The sequence below is a fragment of the Pezoporus wallicus genome, unplaced genomic scaffold (genome assembly GCF_028554395.1).
Source record: "Pezoporus wallicus isolate ANWC-B61680 ecotype Strahan unplaced genomic scaffold, APGP_CSIRO_Pwel_v1 contig_7904, whole genome shotgun sequence".
NCBI lineage: Eukaryota > Metazoa > Chordata > Aves > Psittaciformes > Psittacidae > Pezoporus > Pezoporus wallicus.
The window spans coordinates 3,473-24,294 of NW_026639904.1; the positions used below are offsets into that span (position 1 = coordinate 3,473).

General features: G+C 35.5%; 1 protein-coding gene across 1 annotated transcript in view; it reads left to right on the forward strand.

The window, feature by feature from the left end:
* The first annotated feature begins 4,265 nt into the window (after positions 1-4,265).
* The window catches only part of LOC130603180 (tetratricopeptide repeat protein 29-like), a 78,669-nt gene continuing 62,112 nt past the window's right edge, over positions 4,266-20,822 (forward strand). Inside the window, exons 1-3 of the mRNA XM_057416735.1 lie at positions 4,266-4,287; positions 5,035-5,247; positions 8,478-8,563. Coding sequence (XP_057272718.1) covers positions 4,266-4,287; positions 5,035-5,247; positions 8,478-8,563 — 321 coding nt within the window. The remainder of the gene's footprint in view (positions 4,288-5,034; positions 5,248-8,477; positions 8,564-20,822) is intronic.

The window sequence follows — 20,822 nt, forward strand, 5'->3', positions numbered from 1 at the left end:
TAACTGATCATATGAAACTAAAAATAAGTAGTTCAAGCAGTTAAACTAAAATGTAAGCCATATATTTTAAAATAGTAATAACATTTTTCTTTTTTATTACTGTTAACTGTTGCTTCAAGCAGATTTTATGTCCATGTTGCACAGTGAAATAACTGATTAAAAAGATCTCCTAGTTTTAGGTTGAAATATACTATAATATACATAAAGATTTATTGTTCCTTTAGGTTGTTGTTTTAAGCTAAATTTAAGTATTTTCTAAAGTCCTCAACAACTGTTTACATTTTAGAATTAAATGTGCTTTCTGCTTATACTACTGCTGCTGAAGAAATGTACCTAGCGGACCTGTCACTTTTTTGTGTGGTTGTTTCTGTGGCATTATTTTCAGTGGTGAATGTACAATCTGATAGAAAAGGAAATCATTAGGTGCTCTCAGTATTGCTGAGGCATGGAGCTACACCAGGTCAGTCACTGCATTTTGCAGATTTTGACATTTTAAATTACCTGTACACTACTGGAAGCAATCTGTGGACCTAATTAACATCACATCTAATTAATATCAGGACTGCATATAGAGAATTCAAGATAGTTTTGCGCTGCCTTTATTTACTAAATGCCACATTATTAAAATCTGTTATCTTTAATTTTAGTATGGAAAACTTCAAATTTGTGTGCTGTTTTCTTAAGTGGGAGTAACTTCCCTTTTGTTTTTTTTCTCCTTCAAGTAATCAATGCACTGCTGAATGAGTTCATTTTAATGCACTCAATCATGCCTCTAATGTTTGTAGCTTACGGGCGCAAGCATCAGTAATGCAGGAATGTTATATGGCTTTAGTTTGGTCCATTTCATAAAATATTCATGGAATCAAAAATGTGCATCAAAATAGCGGCTGGGAGAATTACATTTATGTGCCTGCTTTTATGGCAGCTTCACATTTAAACCCATTTGTGTTAATATCTAGTCAATCTTTCTACTTAAAAAAAAAAAAGGCAAAATAGTAGTCTCCATGCATCCCCCTTTAGGTTTGATATTTATTTTGATATAACAAATGTATACTTTTGGAGTGGGTTTTAGGAAGGGGTATTATAAAGAGAAGGTTTAGATAATGTAAAAATGTTTCTCTTCAGTATTTACAAAATTACACCAAGTTCTTTTGCTTGAATGAATAGATTTATTTTTTTGACTTCTAAGCAACTCAGTGAAAACTGTAGCACAAATCTTTGTGCATACATATGTAGTTGCTATGAAAATAAGAGTAATTTCTAAAATTTGATACTGTTAGTGGCAGAATAATGTCTTGTATTCATATAATTGTTTAAAACTGATTCTTTCCTCCCAAAATTATATTGTGGCTATGTTTACTTCCCCTATTTAAGGTTGAACTATTGCTGATAGGGTTTCTTTTGTTATGCCCTAAGATATATAAAGCTACAACATTTTAGTAGTGATAGTATATATGTTGTATATATATAGTATATATGTATATATGTAAGAGGTACATTGTGTTTTGTGGTTTGTTGGGATTTTTAAAATTCCTTTTATAAACATGGAAAAGATATCAGAGATTCTCAAACTCCATTTAGTATATGCTGAGTTAATTTCTGTGTGCCAGTGGGAAAAGAAATATACAATTGCTGTTAATGTTGCCAACTGAGAATAGCTATTCTGTTTTGTGTAACACTTTTCAAAAAAATTTTTGAAATATACATTTCTGAGAAACACCTTCTGTGTTTTCCTCTTTGAATTCCTAGAGGTATAAAAGATGCATTTCTACAAACTTTTCCTACTCACTATTTTTCCTGCCATTTTGCTTTTTTTTTTCTTTTCCATTGATAAAAAGTCGGTTAAAAGTCTACCTTGTCACTTCTCAAGTGAGGTAAATATAATCTTACTCTCAGAATGTTCCGTAATTCTAACTGAATCAAACTTGCCACCCTTCTGACAATGTTTCTTTTTCTTTCTCCCCACAACATTTGAAGTTCACGTAAACATTATGGATTAAAGAAGTAATTTGTCATTTGCCAATGAGAACAAAGGATTTCAGACTATTTTGATGACAGAATTAAATCCAAACTCTAAAACGTTTTCCCTTCCATGAATTTGAGAGGTCTCCAAATAGCTAGTATAACTTCAAAAGTCTTCAGTAAACAAATTCCCAACCACGTAAGGGCTTTTTACATCTCTCCTTCATTTAGGAAACTAGCAAGTATTTTGATTTTTTTTGCTCGGCTTCTTCTTTTTAGTTTTTCTGTGAGCAGATTGTATTACTTTTTACCTCATAAACTTTCTTGGTAGTTCAGTGAAGTCAAATGCAATTTAGTTACAATTGAATACTACCAAAAAGATGCTTTTGTGTTTTGAAGCTTGATGTAGATGGATTGTTTCTAAAAGGGTTTTACTGAGATCTGGTAAAAAGGATGTCAGGTCACAGCTCTTATGGTTAGGTCAACTCTTGAGAACTATGGGGTGTATGGAATATATGAGTTCAATTTCTAGTCTGACAGAAACTTTCTCAAGGGGATACTGCAAGTGAGGATGCATGGGTAAGAATTACTGTACTGAATAGTTCTAACAATCTAAACAATATTTCTGAAGGTTGCATGTATTATTTACCTAAATGGTATGTCCCATTAAGAGATTATATTAGAGAATGTTAGGAGAAACTCAGATACTGTGTTCAGCTTCAAAGTTCTTGTCCAGGTGATACCATTCATTTGTTTGCTGCTTCCCATTCTTACTAGAAGTGTTTTGAGTTACACATGAATCAAACTCTACTATTCTAAAGAATAGAGTCACACATGTAGTGAAAATAGATCACTTAGGAATACCCTTTCAAAAGGAAAATCAGTTGATTAATAAACTTTTGGGAGAATTCCAAGGACAAGTCTGTATGTGTTTATGAGGATTCAAGTGGATACAATACTAGATACAATACTAGATCTAGCTATTAACTATATATTAACTCTATTTCAACTCAATTTTTTGCCATTTGTCACCAAGCCAACACCAGCTTCTTTGATTAATATCTTAAATCTGCATTTAGCAACTTGGATAACTGGCATTCTGTTGACCTCTGGGTTGGGCTTGCCCTAAAAAGTTAACTGGACTCGATGGGCAAAAACACAAATTCAAATTGGAAGCCTCTTTAGAATGGACAAGTTTTCATCTGGGTTTAGCAAGTCTGCATCTCTATTTCCTGCTACATGAGCTGTCAGTGAATCCTTAAACAGCTTCTACTGGTCATGACAATTTCACTTTGCATTTCTGTTTGTTCAGCCTGATATGAAGTCTGTGACATTTTTGAAAGAATGTATTGATCTTTCCCTGTCTGTTTACAGGGTCTGATAACAATATGCTTTTACTTCCAACATTTTGGACCATCTTTCTGATACTTTTCCCTAGCTAGAATGAAATTGAATAAAGCCCGTTGTCTCCCTTTTCACCTGACACTCCACTTTTTGTTGTGTCCTCTGGGACTTATATGGATCATAGGTTATAGAGCCTGAAAATGATTTTTCTATTAAACTCTTAGTTGCTTCTTCGAAAGTTTCTTATACATCTCAGTTTTAGTTGAATTCATTTTAATCATCAAAGAAGCTTAGTAGGAAAATAAATTTAACTCTAATAAAGAGAAGGGTTATGTTTCATTGCAAAATTGAAAGCATGGCTATAAAACGGTAACATATGCAAAACACAAATCTAAATTAAGTTAATGAGAGGGATCTGTCATAACTCTTCTGCTGCCTCTAGGTTGGCTGGAGGCTTCGGGAATTAGCCTCATTTTCTCTCAGAATCCTTAAAGAAGGTCCTTCTCCAAGCTCCTCTCGCTTTCTTTCCCGCAGCTGGGAAGCAACTTTTCTCCTTGCTTCTTTTTGTACTTTGAATTCAGCCCTGTAAAACCAGCAAAACAGAAACTGTTCCTTATCAAACATGTTTCAAAAGAGGTATAAACTGCAAGCGCATCTATACAAAGTTAGTTTATGGCTTGTTTCAGCTTTTAAAAGAAATAGCAACTGATATATTAATGATCTATGGGACAGGATTCCTCCATCACACATAAACAAACTTAAGAAGCAAGACATTCACAGTTCTCCCAGCTATAGAACATTCTTTGTATAACATTTTATTAATGTAAGATGTCTCATCTTACCTGCCTCTCAGCAATTTTTCTGCACCTATATATAAAGAAAAGTTATTCTGTTCTTTCAAAGGGCATTGAATTTCCATTGTCTAGGAAATATGGAAATCTTCTAGATTGCATGTATACATGGAGATAAGTCTAGCTGAAGGTAAAGGGGAGGAAAAAACTACTTACATGTTGAAAGGAATTGAACTTTATCTTCAGACTTTTGCTTGCCTTAAAGATGTTTGAATAACTTATATTTGAAGACCTCAAAGTGAGGTCTTAGTTGAGTATCAATACTTAATCTATTAATGGTTGATGTTTTTCCAGTAAGTTTACTATAACCAGAGTTGGCCTAGTAACAACTGTTGAATAAATTACTTTGCATAATAATTCTTTTTTTAGCAATTAATTTATTTGAATGAGGACTGACTCCCCCCCCCCCCCAGCACATACTTTTGATACCTCTGTTTTTCACATCTCAAATCTTTCAGCACAGGGTTTCATTATGAAAGAAGAACCTTGAGGAACAGTTTGAATTGTGGTTACTTCTGCATAGATGTGCTTTTGAAATATATGATCCACAAAAGGTATTTTAATGAATCTATAATAGGTGTATTTTCTAGAAACTTCTGACTTTGCATTTTTGGGATCACACACTCCCAACATTGTGACTCTACAAAGGAAAGCTAATTTAAATAGTGATACATTTAAATTACAGAATTACTGGTAACTGTGAGATTTGGCGGTATTTTCTAGGCAGGAAATTTTCTAGTAAGTTATATATTGAAGTGTCTTGAAAAATTTTGATATGGTTTGCTACAGCTTATTTCTAATGAGAATATTATTCTAGGTTAATAACTTAAAAATTGTATTGATTATACTGATTGTAATTACGAATTACATTTTCCAGGTCATGCCTTGAAAGCTGCTGAGTATTATGAAATATTTTATCATCTAACGGTTGGTTCAACATGGAAGGATGTGACAGGCCGTACTTACAATTCACTGGCATCTGAGTATCTCTGGAGAATTTATACATTACTAGCAGACAAAATGCTAGAAAATAATGAACACCAACAGGCCATCAAAACATTAAAAAAAGCTTTAAAAATGGCAAAAAATGGTAGGTGGAAAATAACACTTTCCCACTGCTTTATTTAACATGCATGTTATGATTTTTCCCAAAAGTATAAATTGTCAAGTGTTTGACGGGGTGATTATTTCCTATGAAATGCAAAGACCAGTGCTATCAATACATTTCCAGATCTTACTAAAGCAGAAAAGCCTTCTTGAAGACAGCAAAGAACCTTTAGGCTCCTGAAAGCTTAGTGTCCAAAAAAACACCAAACAAACCCACCTTCTGGGAATAATAGTGTACAACAGTGAAGTCATAATAAGGAAATAAAGTCACTGACAAAAGCTCAGCCCACTGATTTTCTGATTTGGAAGTCACTCTTGGTTTGGCAAATTTTGAGTGCTGATTGCTGCTGGGACACTACCTTTTCACTCTACATATTTATTCAGTACTTGAAAAAAAGCAGTTTTCTATCATAAGAAAACAAAATTACTTCCATATATCTTAATACTTGGAAGCCTAAAGAAAAAATTACAGAACTGCAGAATAGCTGAGGTAGGGAGATACCCTCGGAGATCACCAGAATTAGCTAAAGCAGGCTGCCATAGACTACGTCCTGTGAAGTTTTTAATACATCCACAGGTGGAGATTTCATAACTGCTCTGGAAAATACTTTCCACTGTTCAAACACCCTCACAATAAAGAAGTTGCGTTTTTTTTGAGCTCAGATGGAATTTCCAGGTTTGTCCATTGCTTCTTGTTCTGTCACTGAGCACCACTAAGAGCCTGGTTCCATCTTATTTGCTACTGCCTAAGAGGTACTGATAAGATCCCCCTCTGAGCCTTCTCTTCTGTGGCCTCAACTGTCCCAGCTCCCTCAGCCTCTCCTCCAAGGACAGTTGCTCCAGGCCCTTCATCATCTTTGCAGCCGTTTGCTGGATTTGCTGCACAATGTCCCTCTCTCTCTTGTGTTGGGAGCACAGCATGGGACACAGCACTCTTGGGGTGACCTCATCTATGCTGAGCAGAGGCAAAGGATCACCTCCCCTTGATCTGCTTGCAACACTCTGCCTGATGGATGATCCTATTTGTTGCTTTCGCTTTGCTGTCTCGGCTTCTATATGAGGATGTTATGGGAGATACTGACAGAAGCCTGGCTAAAATTGAGAGAAACAAAATCCACTGCTTTTCCTTCATCCACCAAGACAATCATCTTATTGTAGAAGACTATCAGGTTGGTGAAGAACAAATTGCCTGTATTAAATCTGTGCTGACCACCCCTGATTGCCTTCTTGTTCTAAATAAGGTCTGTATGAAGCTCTGTCTACGTATGGATAGGTTTAAAACTGGGGGAAAATAGAATAGCATTTGAATGTTATATATAATGTGAGAAGTTGATCAGCTAGAAATTGCTTTGGAGCATTTCTTACACATGAGAGGGAACAGAAAAGAGAGGGCAAATCTTACAAGTTGACTTTATGGAAATACTTATAATTTTCCAGATTTTTTTAGAAATCTTAATAGTCATTGTTTCTTATAAGATGCTGTTAAATGTCCGCTTCTACAGGCTTACTTTTCCTAGATGGTTATCCAAGATGATTATTAGAGTGCTTCTCAGAAGATAGAAGGTTTCAAGTGATCATGTGTTTCCAATCACACCAGTTCAAGAACCTTTCATGGTATTCCTTAAGGGGCATATTTTGCATATGAATTGCCCATAAAATTAATATATAATATTACTTCAATATTTAGCACCAGATACGTTAGTTTTTTTAATTTAATAATATGTGCAGAATATACTTGCCATTGTTCTTTTAAATATAAAGCTTTAAAAGCTTCTTTCAGATGAGTTGCCTAGTCCCCATTCCAGAACCATAACCTCTACCTACAAAGCCCATAGTTAATTTAGTCAAACCCGTACTGACTCTGGGTACTATTTGTAATATCTATTTCTGTCCTTCTGGACCATCATCTGTGTTTAGGTATTTTATGAATTGGAATTACATATCATCCACTTCAGACTCTCAGACTGTTCTTAAGTGAGGAAGGAAGTGTTTTATATCCCTAGAAAATTTTCATTTATTATCCCTCTGGTCATCTGTATTTTTTTTTTTTTTGCCTCATTAAGCCTTTTAAGGGTTATTGAGCACTGGAAAATACCATCAGGGTTTTGATTTGCAGACTTTTCATAATTTTTGTAATGTATTAGGTAGAGCACTACTATGGCCTCAGCAGTTATATCATTCAAAAAGTTCCAGAACTAGATGTAGGCTTCTATGTGTTTGAACATAAAGAAATTATTAGTAGGTAATGTAAATAGATAATCTCTCCTTTCATTGCAGCTGTATTTATGCACTTTACGAAACATCTTAATATGTACTTATGCTTCCGCTTGATTTTTCCATTCTTTATTTCATTTGACAGGATGGATTTAGAAAAATAGAAAGACTGAGGTTTTGTTACTTTTTTTTTTTTAATGGATACTCATGTTCTGGAGGGAAATTTTTGAATACAGTAAGCAGTTATATAATTAATTTATGTAAATTTCAGTACTGAATGGATGATTTTCTATTGAGGGAGAAATATAAAAAGACCAGCAAGCAGTGTTTGTTAGATCAGTATTACTGAAATAAAATCTGGCATGGAAAAGTGTGATGCACTTCGATTAGCAACTGCCTGTGCAGAATTTTCTATGACTTCTTCTTGCAAGTGTAAGTTATCCCTCCTTTTTTTTTTTTTCTTTTTGGCTATTCCACCCTACAGTATCTTGCAAAATGACCATGAGAATAACAAATATGAATGTTATCTACTGGTAGTTCTGTCTTGGTATTTCATGAAGTTTCACATCAGCAAAGTGTATGGGTCAACATATGCTGTGTTTATATTTTTGATTATATATCGATAGCTACTTTAATTTTGTATATTCATATATAGAGAGAGGCTAGTGTGATTTTCTAACGTGAAGACACTGTTATTAAGCAACTCATGACAGAGACCATTACAGCATGTTACATCGATCGTACTGCGTTACTTACTGGAAGATATTTTCTTTGACTTTGCTGAATTTTCTTGTTGAACTCCGCTTAAATCCATTGCATCTATTTTTAAGTGTCAATATACATTTTTGGAAATAAATAATTGGCAACAGTAAGGAGAAGGGAATAGTTAATGTAGTATTTGAACATCTGCATGTTATTTTAGAACCTGCAAGAACTGTCTGTACTAATGTAATTTGTACAGATTATGGTGGTAAAGTGTAACTTTAATCCTTTCTTTAGTAGGTGAAATGAAGATCCAAGGAGAAGCTACATATTGCCTGAGTTTAGCGTATTATTTTGCTGGAGAAAACCAGACAGCATTATCAGTAAGTTTATTTTAAATTTGTTTTAGCTTTCCCAATGCCTTTCTCTGACTCCTTGGCATCTTAGGCATTTTGGAGAGTGGAAAAGACTTGGAAAGACTTGGCCCACAGACCTTTTATAACAGTATCTAGATCTGTAAACAGGGATCCATGTGGCTTAAGCAGTTAAGGTTCAAATAAATTCCAGAACTGATGGAGTCCAGGTTTCCATGCGTGGATCTGTAGAAATAATATAAATTTATAATTCAGGTTATATGTGACTAGCTTTCCTTTTCCTCTATTCATACGTATATAAAACAGCTACTCTTTAGTTGGGGTTTTGGTATAAAACACCAGTTTTGCAAGCTAGTTTGATGCAGCATATTTGTGAGCAACAAACAAAAATATGTCAATTCACATGTTCAGCTTTTCAGAACATCAGGAATTTAGAAGAAACATGAATCGCTTTTGGTATGAAAAGCTGTAATGCAAAAAAGATGCAGTCCCTTCTGTTGATACTTCAATTCAAGCTCCTCATGTTTCCCTTGAGTATCCCATGCATAATAATCCTAACAGAATGAGAATTCTGCATGTAGAATTCCAGTCTCAAAGGAGGGTTCCTCTAGTTCATTGTAGGTCAGTATGAGGGGAAAGATAAGCAGCAACTTGACTTTGTCTGTGCCAGTCATAACAGAATTCACAGTCCTCCATTATCCTCTTAAAAATATTGTGAGGAAAATTAATTTATTTGAATATTTTTTTCCATTATTATTGCAATTAATCAGCTGGATAATTGTTATTTCTGTTTCTTCCTGTAACTGCAGAATGACTTGGTATTGTATTAATGAACACATTCTATAGAGTTCATTCTTTGAGGTTATTTTTTTCTGGTGGTTATGTTTTTCAGAAAAAGGCTGATAGAAGTCGCAGAGTGAATTCAGCATGAGTTTCAGTATTGCTTGCTTGGCCTCTGCAGTATAGGAAAGTTTCTAGGTTTCTGTCTTGAAATATCTTCCTACTTGCTTTTAACAGTTTGTGGTATGATCATTTCTAAGAGTTACTGATTATATATAATTCCTCAATGCTGATATGCCTATCTTCCATATAAATCAACTGAATGCTGGAAAGTGGAAGCCTGTTCTTACATCAGTTGTAGTTAAAGTGTGTAGCTGAATGTGAAAATATTTCAAAATTTTAAAAGCTACATATAATTTTATAAAATTATATTTAATTGTTGCAGCAGCATTGAGAAGAAGATTATTTGATCTCTTCCAAGAATACGGTACAAGAGATTAGTCTAGAATTTTTTTGTACTGAACTTTATCTTCATTGTTTTTTGACTGACAAGTGTGCCAGCATTCTTACCTGATCAACTTATCTGTTAAGTTTCTGAGAGTTGCAATAAACTGTGTGAGTGATAACGAGCAGCAAGATAACAAATGTGCTAAATAAAGAAGCCTGAGAGCATATTTGAACTCTCCATCACAGGAGAAATTAATTAATGAACAAGACTGCACAGTCTCCGTGATATGCAAAGGATCAAACCACCCTTGAAAGTGCCAGAAATATTACATGTCCTGGCATTATCTCCTCAGGATCCATTTTGCTTATATTTTCCCTTCCCTGCATTGCTCCCCCTTTGCTCCTGCCAAAAAATTACAGCAGTCATTTGGAAGATCAATTTCTCTTTGTCATATGCAGATTTATTTTTTTTTTTAAGAAAGATTCTGAAAACTTGAGTATTGTAATGTACTACAATTAATTTAAAATATATACATGATAGGTTGTGCCTATTGGGTTTGGTCTTACAAAAACACCTGAGAGTTAGGGAAAGCAATGTGAAAAAGAGGAAAAAAAGACTCTGTAGTACAAAATATAAATGATACTTTATGTTAAGAGTATAAAATGTTATTTTAACAGTAATGAAAATACCAACACATTTCAGTGTAAATAATATTATCTATTATTGTATTATGTTATAATGGCATTTCCTAATATGGAAAACCTATGAAGTACTTTCTTCCAGAAAAAATAGTGTGTGTTAGGGGGCTTAGAGGAAGGGGTACAATTTTAGTTCCTTTTGTCCTTCACAGTGATCAATACAGACAGCAATAAAATATCAGTGGTTGACAGTGCTGTTGAGCACAAGTTGTCTTCACTCTCCAATTGGAAATCATTGCCTAAAATTTACCCTTCTGTTCTCAGTTTAATGGTCTCTGTATCCAAGGGGAGCTCAGATGCTTACAGAGATGAAATCATTGCATCCTATTCCCAGAGGACTACTGGTTATCATTACACATAACATGCAGACAATACTGCTAGGAGCCAGTTTGCCTCATGGTAATATGTAGTTCATCACCAGCTTCTGTAGCATGCTAAAGAGGTCTTGCCACACAGTTTGGGACTATTCGGGTGTAGACTCAGGGGTCTCAACAGTTATTTTCCTGTTTTGCATCAGTTTTCATCTTCTTTATCCTTTTCTGCTATGGTCCACCTCAGGCAGTCTCCTTCTAGGGGAATCTGAAAGGAGCAGCTGTTACAGATACCATTTCCTCCAATTGTTGCCACTGGTTCCTTTTGCTGTTTAGCGTGCTTCTCCCTCCCCCCAACATGCACACACAGTAGCACGCATATAAACTTGTTTCTCTTTCATTTGTGTCTTCTAACAGGGCGGAGAAGCATATGTTCAAAATATTCATTATCTGATGCAGTAATTAAAGGTTGAAATGATTAAGCTGCAGCCTATTATATGAAAAATACGCAGTCACTTTGTATCGAATGGGCTAGTTTTGTTGGAGAAAGTGTTTTATTTGCCAGGCACTTGGTGTTTAATCTTACGTAATTTGATTTGGTGTGTAATCTGTATAAATTGCTTTAATTGTATTTGATATATATGATTGATTTCAGTGGACCTACTCAGATGTAAAAACATAAGTGTTTGCAAGTTTAAAAACCTGGGAACTAATTATGTTCAGTAGCAGTGTGGTATGTTCATAATATTTTTCATATCATCTGGTTTATAATCAAGCCTAATGGCTATTCCACAAAATATGACACAAAATATGAATAGTTCACATTATATAGATTTTATCTTAAACATTATAGATTTTGTCAGGGAGAGTTCTCTATCTAGACTAATTTTTAAATAAGTTACTATTTGCTAATTTTTCTTTACACTTCTGTAACAAGCTAAATATTAACTGAAACACTTCTGTGTCATTAGAAATTTTGCATGAGGTATTGCAATCTAAGGCTTGATGTGGGAAATTTTTTTTTAAACTGGGCTTTCAATAATGCTTCAAATAGTTGGGCATCATGGATTATTTCCTCTTTTAATTAGAGTTGCATCCCAAATCATCAGGAGAATTCTAGTCCTCATCCCTTGTCTAAGCATTAGGCTTTTTCTAAGTATTCTTATATTTTAGATATTGAATCTTGTGTTTCAGATATGTTACACATTTAAATAATAGAGGCAGTGCTCATGAGTACTGAGACTCATGCCAAAAATAAATGTGGTAATTTATGACACAGCATTACTTGCATGAATTGTCAGAATTACGATATACAAGCCACAGGCATAAAATTATCAAGAAAATTTATGAACTTACAAAGACATCTTCACATTTGAAATGACCCTATTAAAGTAATCAGAGGTGATTTATGACCATAAAATTAATTTCTGCAAAAGCCTATGTCAAAACAAGTGAAAATTTTTTCTCAACTCATGCAGCTAGAGAGAATACAAGTAAATGTGTCTGGGATGTGGATACCCTGAAATGAGTATCACAGTAGATTTTATCTAATTATATCTATTATATCTAATTATATAGATTACACCTATATGTACGCATGAATTTAGTGAATCAAGGAGGATCTTAACCAGTAAAGGAATTCCAAATGGTGGACTGCATGTCATCCTCTTTTCTCCCAAACTTTGTGAAAGGTAGTTCCTTTGAGATATGCTTACTTATCCTAGTGCTTTGCTAAAAGGCTGAACATTTCTGTCAATGGTGACTGGGTAGACACTGAGTTTATGTTTAATCTTGCATTACTGTTACTACAAAAAGAAGCAATTAAGTGAACACTTGCAAAACACATGAAAGGTAGTATGCAATGGAAATTATTTCAAACTTCTTTCTTTTAAATCAACCAGATTGTCTTTTATTCATCTGTAAGTGATATTTAGCAACTACTAATGAAATGTAACATTCTCAGCTTAGCAAATGCCTCACCTGCTCGAAAAAAAAAACAACACCAAAACCCAACATTTTAGCATACCAGTTTAAGAAGAGGTCTTGTCATTCTTTATCTTAGAATGATTTAATCTTAGAATGATTTGGGTCAGAAGGGACCTTAAAGATCATCTAGTTCCAAACCCTCTGCCATGGGCAGGGACACCTTCCACTAGACCAGGTTGCTCAATGCCCCATCCAACCTGGCCATGAACACTTCCAGGGATGGGGCATCTGAACTTCTCTGGGCAACATGTGCCAGTGTCTCACCACCCTCACAATAATGAATTTCTTCCTTATACCTAATCTAAATCTACCATCTTTCAGTTTAAATCCAGTTCCCCTTGTCTTTTCACTACATGCCCCTGGAAAAAGTCCCTCTCAGATTTCTTGTAGGCCGCCTTTAGACACTGGAAGGCTGCTATAAGGTGTCTTCAGAGCCTTCTCTTCTCCTGAACAACCCCAGCTCTCTCAGCCTGTCTCCATAGGAGAGGTGCTCCAGCCCCCTGATCATCTTCACAGCCTTCCTCCTGATATGCTTCAGCAGGTCCACATCCTTCTTACGTTGTAGGCCTCATTTCTGGACACAGTACTATAGGCAGGGTCTCACAAGAGCAGACCAGAGGGGCAGGATCACTTCCTTCGACCTGCTGGTCACACTCCTTTTGATGCAGCCCAGGATATGGTTGGTTTCTGGGCTGTGAACACACACTGCCAGCTCATGTGCAGTTTCTCATCAACCAACACTCCCAATTCCTTCTCCACGGGGCTGCTCTGAATCACTTCTCTCCCCAACCTGTAGCTGTGCCTGGGGTTGCCCTGACGCAGGTGCAGGGCCTTGCACTTCGTGTTGTTGAATTTCATGAGGTTGGCATTGGCCCACCCTTCAAGTGTGTCAAGGTCCTTCTGGATGATAACCCTTCCCTCCAACGTGTTGACTGCACCACACAACTTGGTGTTATTGACATTCAGGGTGTGTCATGGACAGTGGGACTGAGGGTGTACTCAATCTCACTGTCCATATTGCCAAAAAAGACATTAAACAGCTTCACTCTTAGAGGCTTCACTTTTATTAGAGCAATTTTTAAATTGTTCTTAAAGCTGTAGTCATAGATATTTTGTATTTTTCATATCTGAGGAGTAAAAAAACCAAACAAAGCTCTGAGTCATCTTTGAAAGTAGGCATTTCTGATTGATCTTGACAGTGACAATGGATTATGTACAGAGAAAAGTTTTCTTCTTGAAGGCCTAGAATTACTGAGCCAATTCTGAAACTGATTAAATTTCATGTTTCTGAAAGGTCACACTGCTACTAGTCATTTGTGAAGATAGTACACATAAAATAATGTGAGAACAATTAGTGCTGGTAGTGAACTTTGCCCTGACAAAATATACTAACTCAAATACTGATGGAATTGAGAAGGTAGAAATTATTTGTGTTGAGAATCTTAAAGAAAACCCAAAACTTTAGGAAAAAGGTGGATGCCTGATCAGTTACAATTTTTTGATAATTTAGCACTTAATTCCTAAGATGAAAGAAAGATCTAACTTTTTATTTGAATATGAAAGTCAACAGTCTCTTAGCGAAGGGAAGATTCGTTCTGCTAGTTTAATCTAGGTAACAGTTTTCCTGTCTTAGCCAGTTTCTTGAAAACTTAAAAAAAAAAAACAGGGAAAATATTCTGAGTAGCCTAGAGATGTAATGACGCTATTCTCCTTCATTTCTCTTCTGTAAATGTTTTCCCATAGCAACAAAGAAAATAAATGCACTAGTAACTTGTTGATATCAACCTTACTCTTCAGAAGTCTCATGTTCCCTAAGACTGGCTACCATAAATGGGTGGACAGTTGCATATGACATATGTATACTTTCCTTGGCTGGCATGACTGTGTCCATGTTCCATCAGATAACTTTCCTTGGAACATGACATAAAGTTTGGGGGCTATGCACGGAGGACATTGTTTTGTTGGCATGATTGGTTTTAACTCCCAAATGGTATGAATGTTCCTGGATTTATATGCATTTATTAGATTTATGTAGCCTTACTTATATCCTGAATTTAGAAGTCATGCAATTTAACATATCTAATGTAGTTTCCCAAACTTTTCCTTTTGAATTTGTGTTTCAAGTTGCATTTTTCTTAATAAGAATAATTACATGCTTCTGCTTTAATAAGAACAACATAAATTGTAAGATCAAGAGAATTCTTTGTATGATTCTGAATCATTTCCATGAAATTGTTGCTAGCTGTTTTCTTTGAAGTTGAAACAAATTGTCTAGTACGGTACTGGAGGTTTACTTAGCTCTAATACGTTGAAACATTGGGGACAAAGTCATAAAAACTCCTTAAGCTGCTCTGCAAGGAAGTGAAAATATCTTTGAATATATTTTTCACAATGCAGGGCATGCAGGGCAAAGCAGCTAGCAATCATGGAGCCTTCACTCTTGTCCTACCTTTTTGATGCAGCTGATAGGACAGAACAATCTCTGCTATTCTCTGGCAGGTTGGCCAATGGGGATGACTCTTCCTTATGCTTTGCCAAGCAAGGCAGGAGTTCAGAGTGTGACCACAGCTATACAGTGTCTGTTTTATTGGATATAAGGTTACAGTTAGTCCACTTGCCCTGACTGAGGTTTCTAAAACTGTAATAACTGTCTTCTGTCAGTTAAAAAATGTGATTTAGGCATTTTCTACTTACTCTATTGAAACTTTTTTTTTTAGAGTACCTAATAAAATATACTACCTTTTTTTTCCTTTTTTTTTTTTTTTAAATAATTACTGGTATACAAGTTTCCACTCATTTCATTCCCACAGGCTAGGAACAAAAATGACAAAGCAGTACAACTGTATGTTGTAGAGGTTATTTACTTTATGTACTTCTGACTATATTGGATTTTTAGCCTATGTGTGTTAAACCTTGAACCTAAATGCTGTATATAATTGGAGGAAAGAGTTAGTTACAGCATGTCTGAGTTCATAGCTTATATTATCTGAGAAACAATAGCATGAAAGATCTTAAGAATTAACAGTAGTATGTCCATTAGTGAAACCACACATATACCCAGGGCTGAAGGAAACGGCTGAAAAACTGTATGAAAAAAAAATCTCTCTTAGATAATATACTTATGAAAGTCAGACTTTTTATGTATTTTTAGAAATGAAACATTTGTGTCCACACTGTACAAACTCAGGAATTTCAGTACTTAAGTGCAAATATATTCATAATCTGGGAGGGTTTGTTTTCCTTTTTATAGTTTAGTTTAAATATACAGGCTTAAAAAAAAAAAGTCTATAAAGTAAGGCTTTTAAAATTAGGTTGTTTTCTCAAATTGGTATAGTTCAAGCTACAGCAATTTACTTATTAAATACATGTTAAAATTTCAGTTATTTCCATTGACTTCAATGATACAACACATATTCAGGTGTCAGCAAATGCTTAACAACTTTGCTCGATCAGAACCATCGATAGCTAGATTGGAGAAAAGGAGATCTTGATTCAGGCATCAGATCTTAAGGAATTTAAAATTTATCCTTTGATAAGTAAATAGCTTGAGAAGTTAAAACACTGAAGTGTGCCAGTATAAAGCATGGGGCTTGCTGCTTCATTGCTAGAAGCAATTTGTTTTTGCTGTTTTGCTTTCAGCTTATGTATTATTTCAGAGCTGATCAAAAGAACTGGTAGCAAAGTGTGAAATAAATTGTACTTCTAAATAAACCGATTTAACATTCCTTGGTGCTTTAAGTGATTTCAGTAATATTAATATTTAAAATATTTCTGTCTGCAATCTTTTTATTACTACATATAACAATAATGGCCACCATTTCATTCTGCTGTTTTTCGTATTAGAATATTACACTGTAAACATTGTAAAAATACTATCTTTTAGCACTGAAGTAGATGCAAAAGATTTCAAGTGTCTATTTGCATTTAAATGAGTCAAGTTTTATTCAGTCAATAAAACCAGTCTATTAATCCTTTTACTCCATTTCTTACATGGGCTTAAACCAAAGAACATGAGGTTTTCAGCTGAACAAGAACTTTTGCTTAACTTTCATATAGGTAGGCGGAAAAATAATGGCTTTTAACCGACTTAAACTGGGAAGGTATGCAAAAAAAAATTATCTCTGCCGGTTTTTCCATTGCATTATGCACATTTAAGGATTTATTTGCTTGCTTTTAGATAAAACTGTGTAATTAAAAATACCTGTTCATGGGTGGGCTAAAGATATTAGTAAGCATGAAACAGAATATTTTTAGCTGTTTTGTCTAAGAAGTAATAGGCATTTAAGCATATACATGCATATCGTATGATATTAATGTCTTAGGAGGCTTACAGCAACCTGACAGAAAGGTACATTCATGTAGACATAACAGTGTGATAAAAGCAGTCCAGACATCTGGATCACAGTGCTGCTATACAGAAACATTTCTGAACAATTCACATTATTGCACTTACCCAAATTTCCAGTCTCATCCACCCCTTTCTCCTTGTTTCTTTCTCAGCCTCCGCCTTTGTCTTTTATGTACTTGAAGAATCTCATTTTTCCTTTACAAGTCACCTCCATCTGCTTATGTGTCAGTGTGGCCCTCGTGCCACACATCACATTGAGGAATTCTCAAGATGAAGGGCTGTATTCACATCAGTACTTCTGTCTCAGCACTGTTTCATGCTTGTCACTGTTCAGCACTCAGCGCCACACTGCCTTGTTTTGTCAATAACCATTTATTTGTTGCTGGAATAGTAGCAACCATTACATCTGACCTCCCTGTTTCATCAATTATGGATAGATTATTGGATGTGAACATCTGCAAAAGCTTGCTGTTGAACTTACCTCCTGGCTGGGATTAGATAAAGTATTAAACTGTTGTTTATTGTCAGGCCAAAACTCTACTGGGAAGCCAGGGAATTCCTGGACTAGCAGACTCCCATCAGCAAGCACCAAAAATTGTTTAGTATTGCCACCGTTTCCCATAAGATCGTAGCCATTTATTATTTACACTTATTACTAGTTGTTATAACATACTTGATAAAAGCTCTTGGCAGGCACAGTGTTTCCAGCTATTGTCACATCTGTCAGGATGGAAAGGATACGTAAACCGGTTTTTCCTCTTATATTGCTGTTAAAGGGTAACAGATGAAGCTTCTTCACTCCAGACTGTTAAGCCATGCTTTATTTTGAAGAAATATGTCAACAGTGGCTGGTTTGGAAAACATTACATTCCTGCACTAAATAAGGATTGCAACAACATTTACTAGAGTAATGTCTCTTGCAGTTGAGATTTCAAAATGCATGGTATTAACAAACTAAAATACCTGACTTTTATGCTTGCATAGGTGTTTGCTTTGAAGGGCCTGGCTGATTTTTTAATTTTTTTTTTTAATTTATTTTAATAAAATGCCTCATGAGAGATATTAAATAATAAAATTACGACTGCATTCCTGAAATGTTGTAGGTGTAAAGAGTCAGAACTAATATAATTTAGTGGCACAGAAGGCCAGAATTAAGAACAGTAATCCATCCAGAGGCTAATACAGAAGAAATGGATGGGAAAAAAAGTTAATGTTTATTCAATCATGTGTACATTTCATCTCTTTAAAGTTTCCTGTGCAGCAAAATGAAGCATACAGGGTGAACTCCTGACCTTGTTGGAAGACAACAGACATTTGAAATTGCTCTGGGGAAAGGAACTTTTCCAGTTAGTTACTTGTATTTACATATCTTCCATTCAGAATCAAAGCAAAATACTCTGAGTACTATGCAAAGCATACAAGACTAAATACAGACAAAGAACCTTAGGTCTTAACTTGGTAGACTGTTAAGGAATTAGTAAAATTTTTGTATTCTCTCATGCTACAAACAGATAACCCAAATTGTGAATTTCCAGTCAAGTTTATGGAGTGTCAAGGTAAACAGTGCACTTGATAGCCAGGCATAATGGGGGAGGGAAGAGTGGGGACTGAATAGAACAGTTATCCCTCAGGGAGAGTGTCAACCAAGCAACACCTTACTGACAGCCATGTCCTAGAACAAGGGTGCTCCATTTCTGTGTTTGACTCAGCCAGATTTCTGCGTGAGTTCCTCTACATCCCTTCCCATCCTCGTATCCCTGATTCCCTTGCTCCTAGATGCATGCTTATGCTATGCGTTATCTAAATACACACATTAAAGCCCCTGGAATAGCAGTTTGGCCTATTGCAGACAAATTCTTTGTCTCTAGGAACATTTCTGGTTTGAGTTTTGTTTTTTTTTTTTTTGGGGGGGGGAATCAAAGTTTATTTATCAAAACAGTGAAGTCCAGTGTAATTGGATGTGGCTAAGGGCAAGAAGTTAGTGTTCACATTTACAGAATTCGAGTTGATGTGTTTCAGTTGTGGGAAAAGAGAGAGAACTAACAATTCTAGCAAATCAGGGACTATTCACTCTCTCCCCAGCATCGCACCCAGTTTCAGTATCCCTTAACTGTGAGCATGCAGACCCAATGCTGTACTGCTTCTACCCTGGATGCTCATTATGTCCGAATGCATTTATCATTAAACAAGGTGCAGCCTGCCATTCAGTTGATATTGGTGTATTACTTTCTTGGGATCAATAAACTCTGTTTATTGTAATCAATACATTACATGAACAATACAATTTTCTTATTGCTGTCCAACCTTTCTCAGACTGCATTTTGGCCAAAATAAGAATACATCTGGGTTTGCATTGTGAAACTCTTCTTTGACCTTACCCAGGATGGCCACAGGCATGTAACCACTCAAATTATGGTAATCGAAACTCTGATTTTTAGGCATTCTTAAACATGCATTTCTTGGGGAGCTATGGGAGAGAGTTTACTGAACTGCAAAATGCCTATGCATAAGGTTCTATTGTCTTTTATTTTCACTGAATGGTATCAAAATGATTATTTAGTGACTGTCAGAGCTATGTGTATTTTCTGAAAGTATTTAAGAGTTTCTAAGTGGTATGAGGCCAGTAGTCTCTCTTAACTGCATTGTCTTCTACCAACACCTATTGTTGGCTCCAGAAAAATGTCACATGCTTGCTAGCCAGGCTGGGCCTTAGCCTGTTAGTGCAGCGCCTGTCAGAAATCATTAGCTACTGATCTCTTTGACTAATGTTCCAGTTGATTGTCTGATTCATGTTCAGGATCTGTAAATGAGGCAGAAGCATCTTTATTGCTTACCAGCTGTGAAATGGCTAAACACAGCTAGATTTTCAGAAATCAAAATAAATGTATTTCCAATAAAGTTTGACAACAATATCAAGTGCAAAGCTGAGACCAGAGCTATGGGTTTGTGGTTTTTAAAGTTACAGTATTATAAATCAATATTATGCCTTCATGTTTTTGTCAGAGTAATGTATTTTACCAAAATAGCAAAATACTGGTAGTAGCATTAATCTTGTGTCGAGTTGGATAGATATTCTTCATTCAACATAAATTCATACCTTCGATTTTTACTCTTTTGTCCATTATCTCCAGATGTGTCAATGTTTAGGACAGCCTATGGCCTTTTGTCTGAGTCCTCAGTGTATGCTAACGAGGTATGTGCATGTTTTTGCGTATGCATAAAAGAAGTACAGGTGTGACAACAACAAAAAAAAACAAAACTGGGGTTTTGAAGAGGGAGAGTCTTAGCGGAGGAGCTGTTTTATATTAATAGAATAACCCCACAAGGGTCATACTGGCATAATGCTGAGATAACTAGAAGCAAATCTGCTCCTGGGATCTGACTAATATCTTTCTTGGCAAAGGGGGTAAACATGAAAATCACCGCTATCTACAGAATCAGTGCAAGAGCTATATGACAAATAGGCTCTAGTTTGAGGATTTAATCAGAGCTTGTTACTTTATCTTTGCACTATAACTAATTGTAGCCACAATAGATTTACAAAGACCCAGGAAGAGAGTTGATTTTGGAAAGAGGTGCTCCCACAGTAGCTATCGTCCTTCCAGATGCACTTGCGTCCAGCTTTTGTTGCTGAACAGGAAAACAAGGGAAATTGTGCAATGCATCCTGTTGTTTTTTTTTTTTTATTTATTCCTAT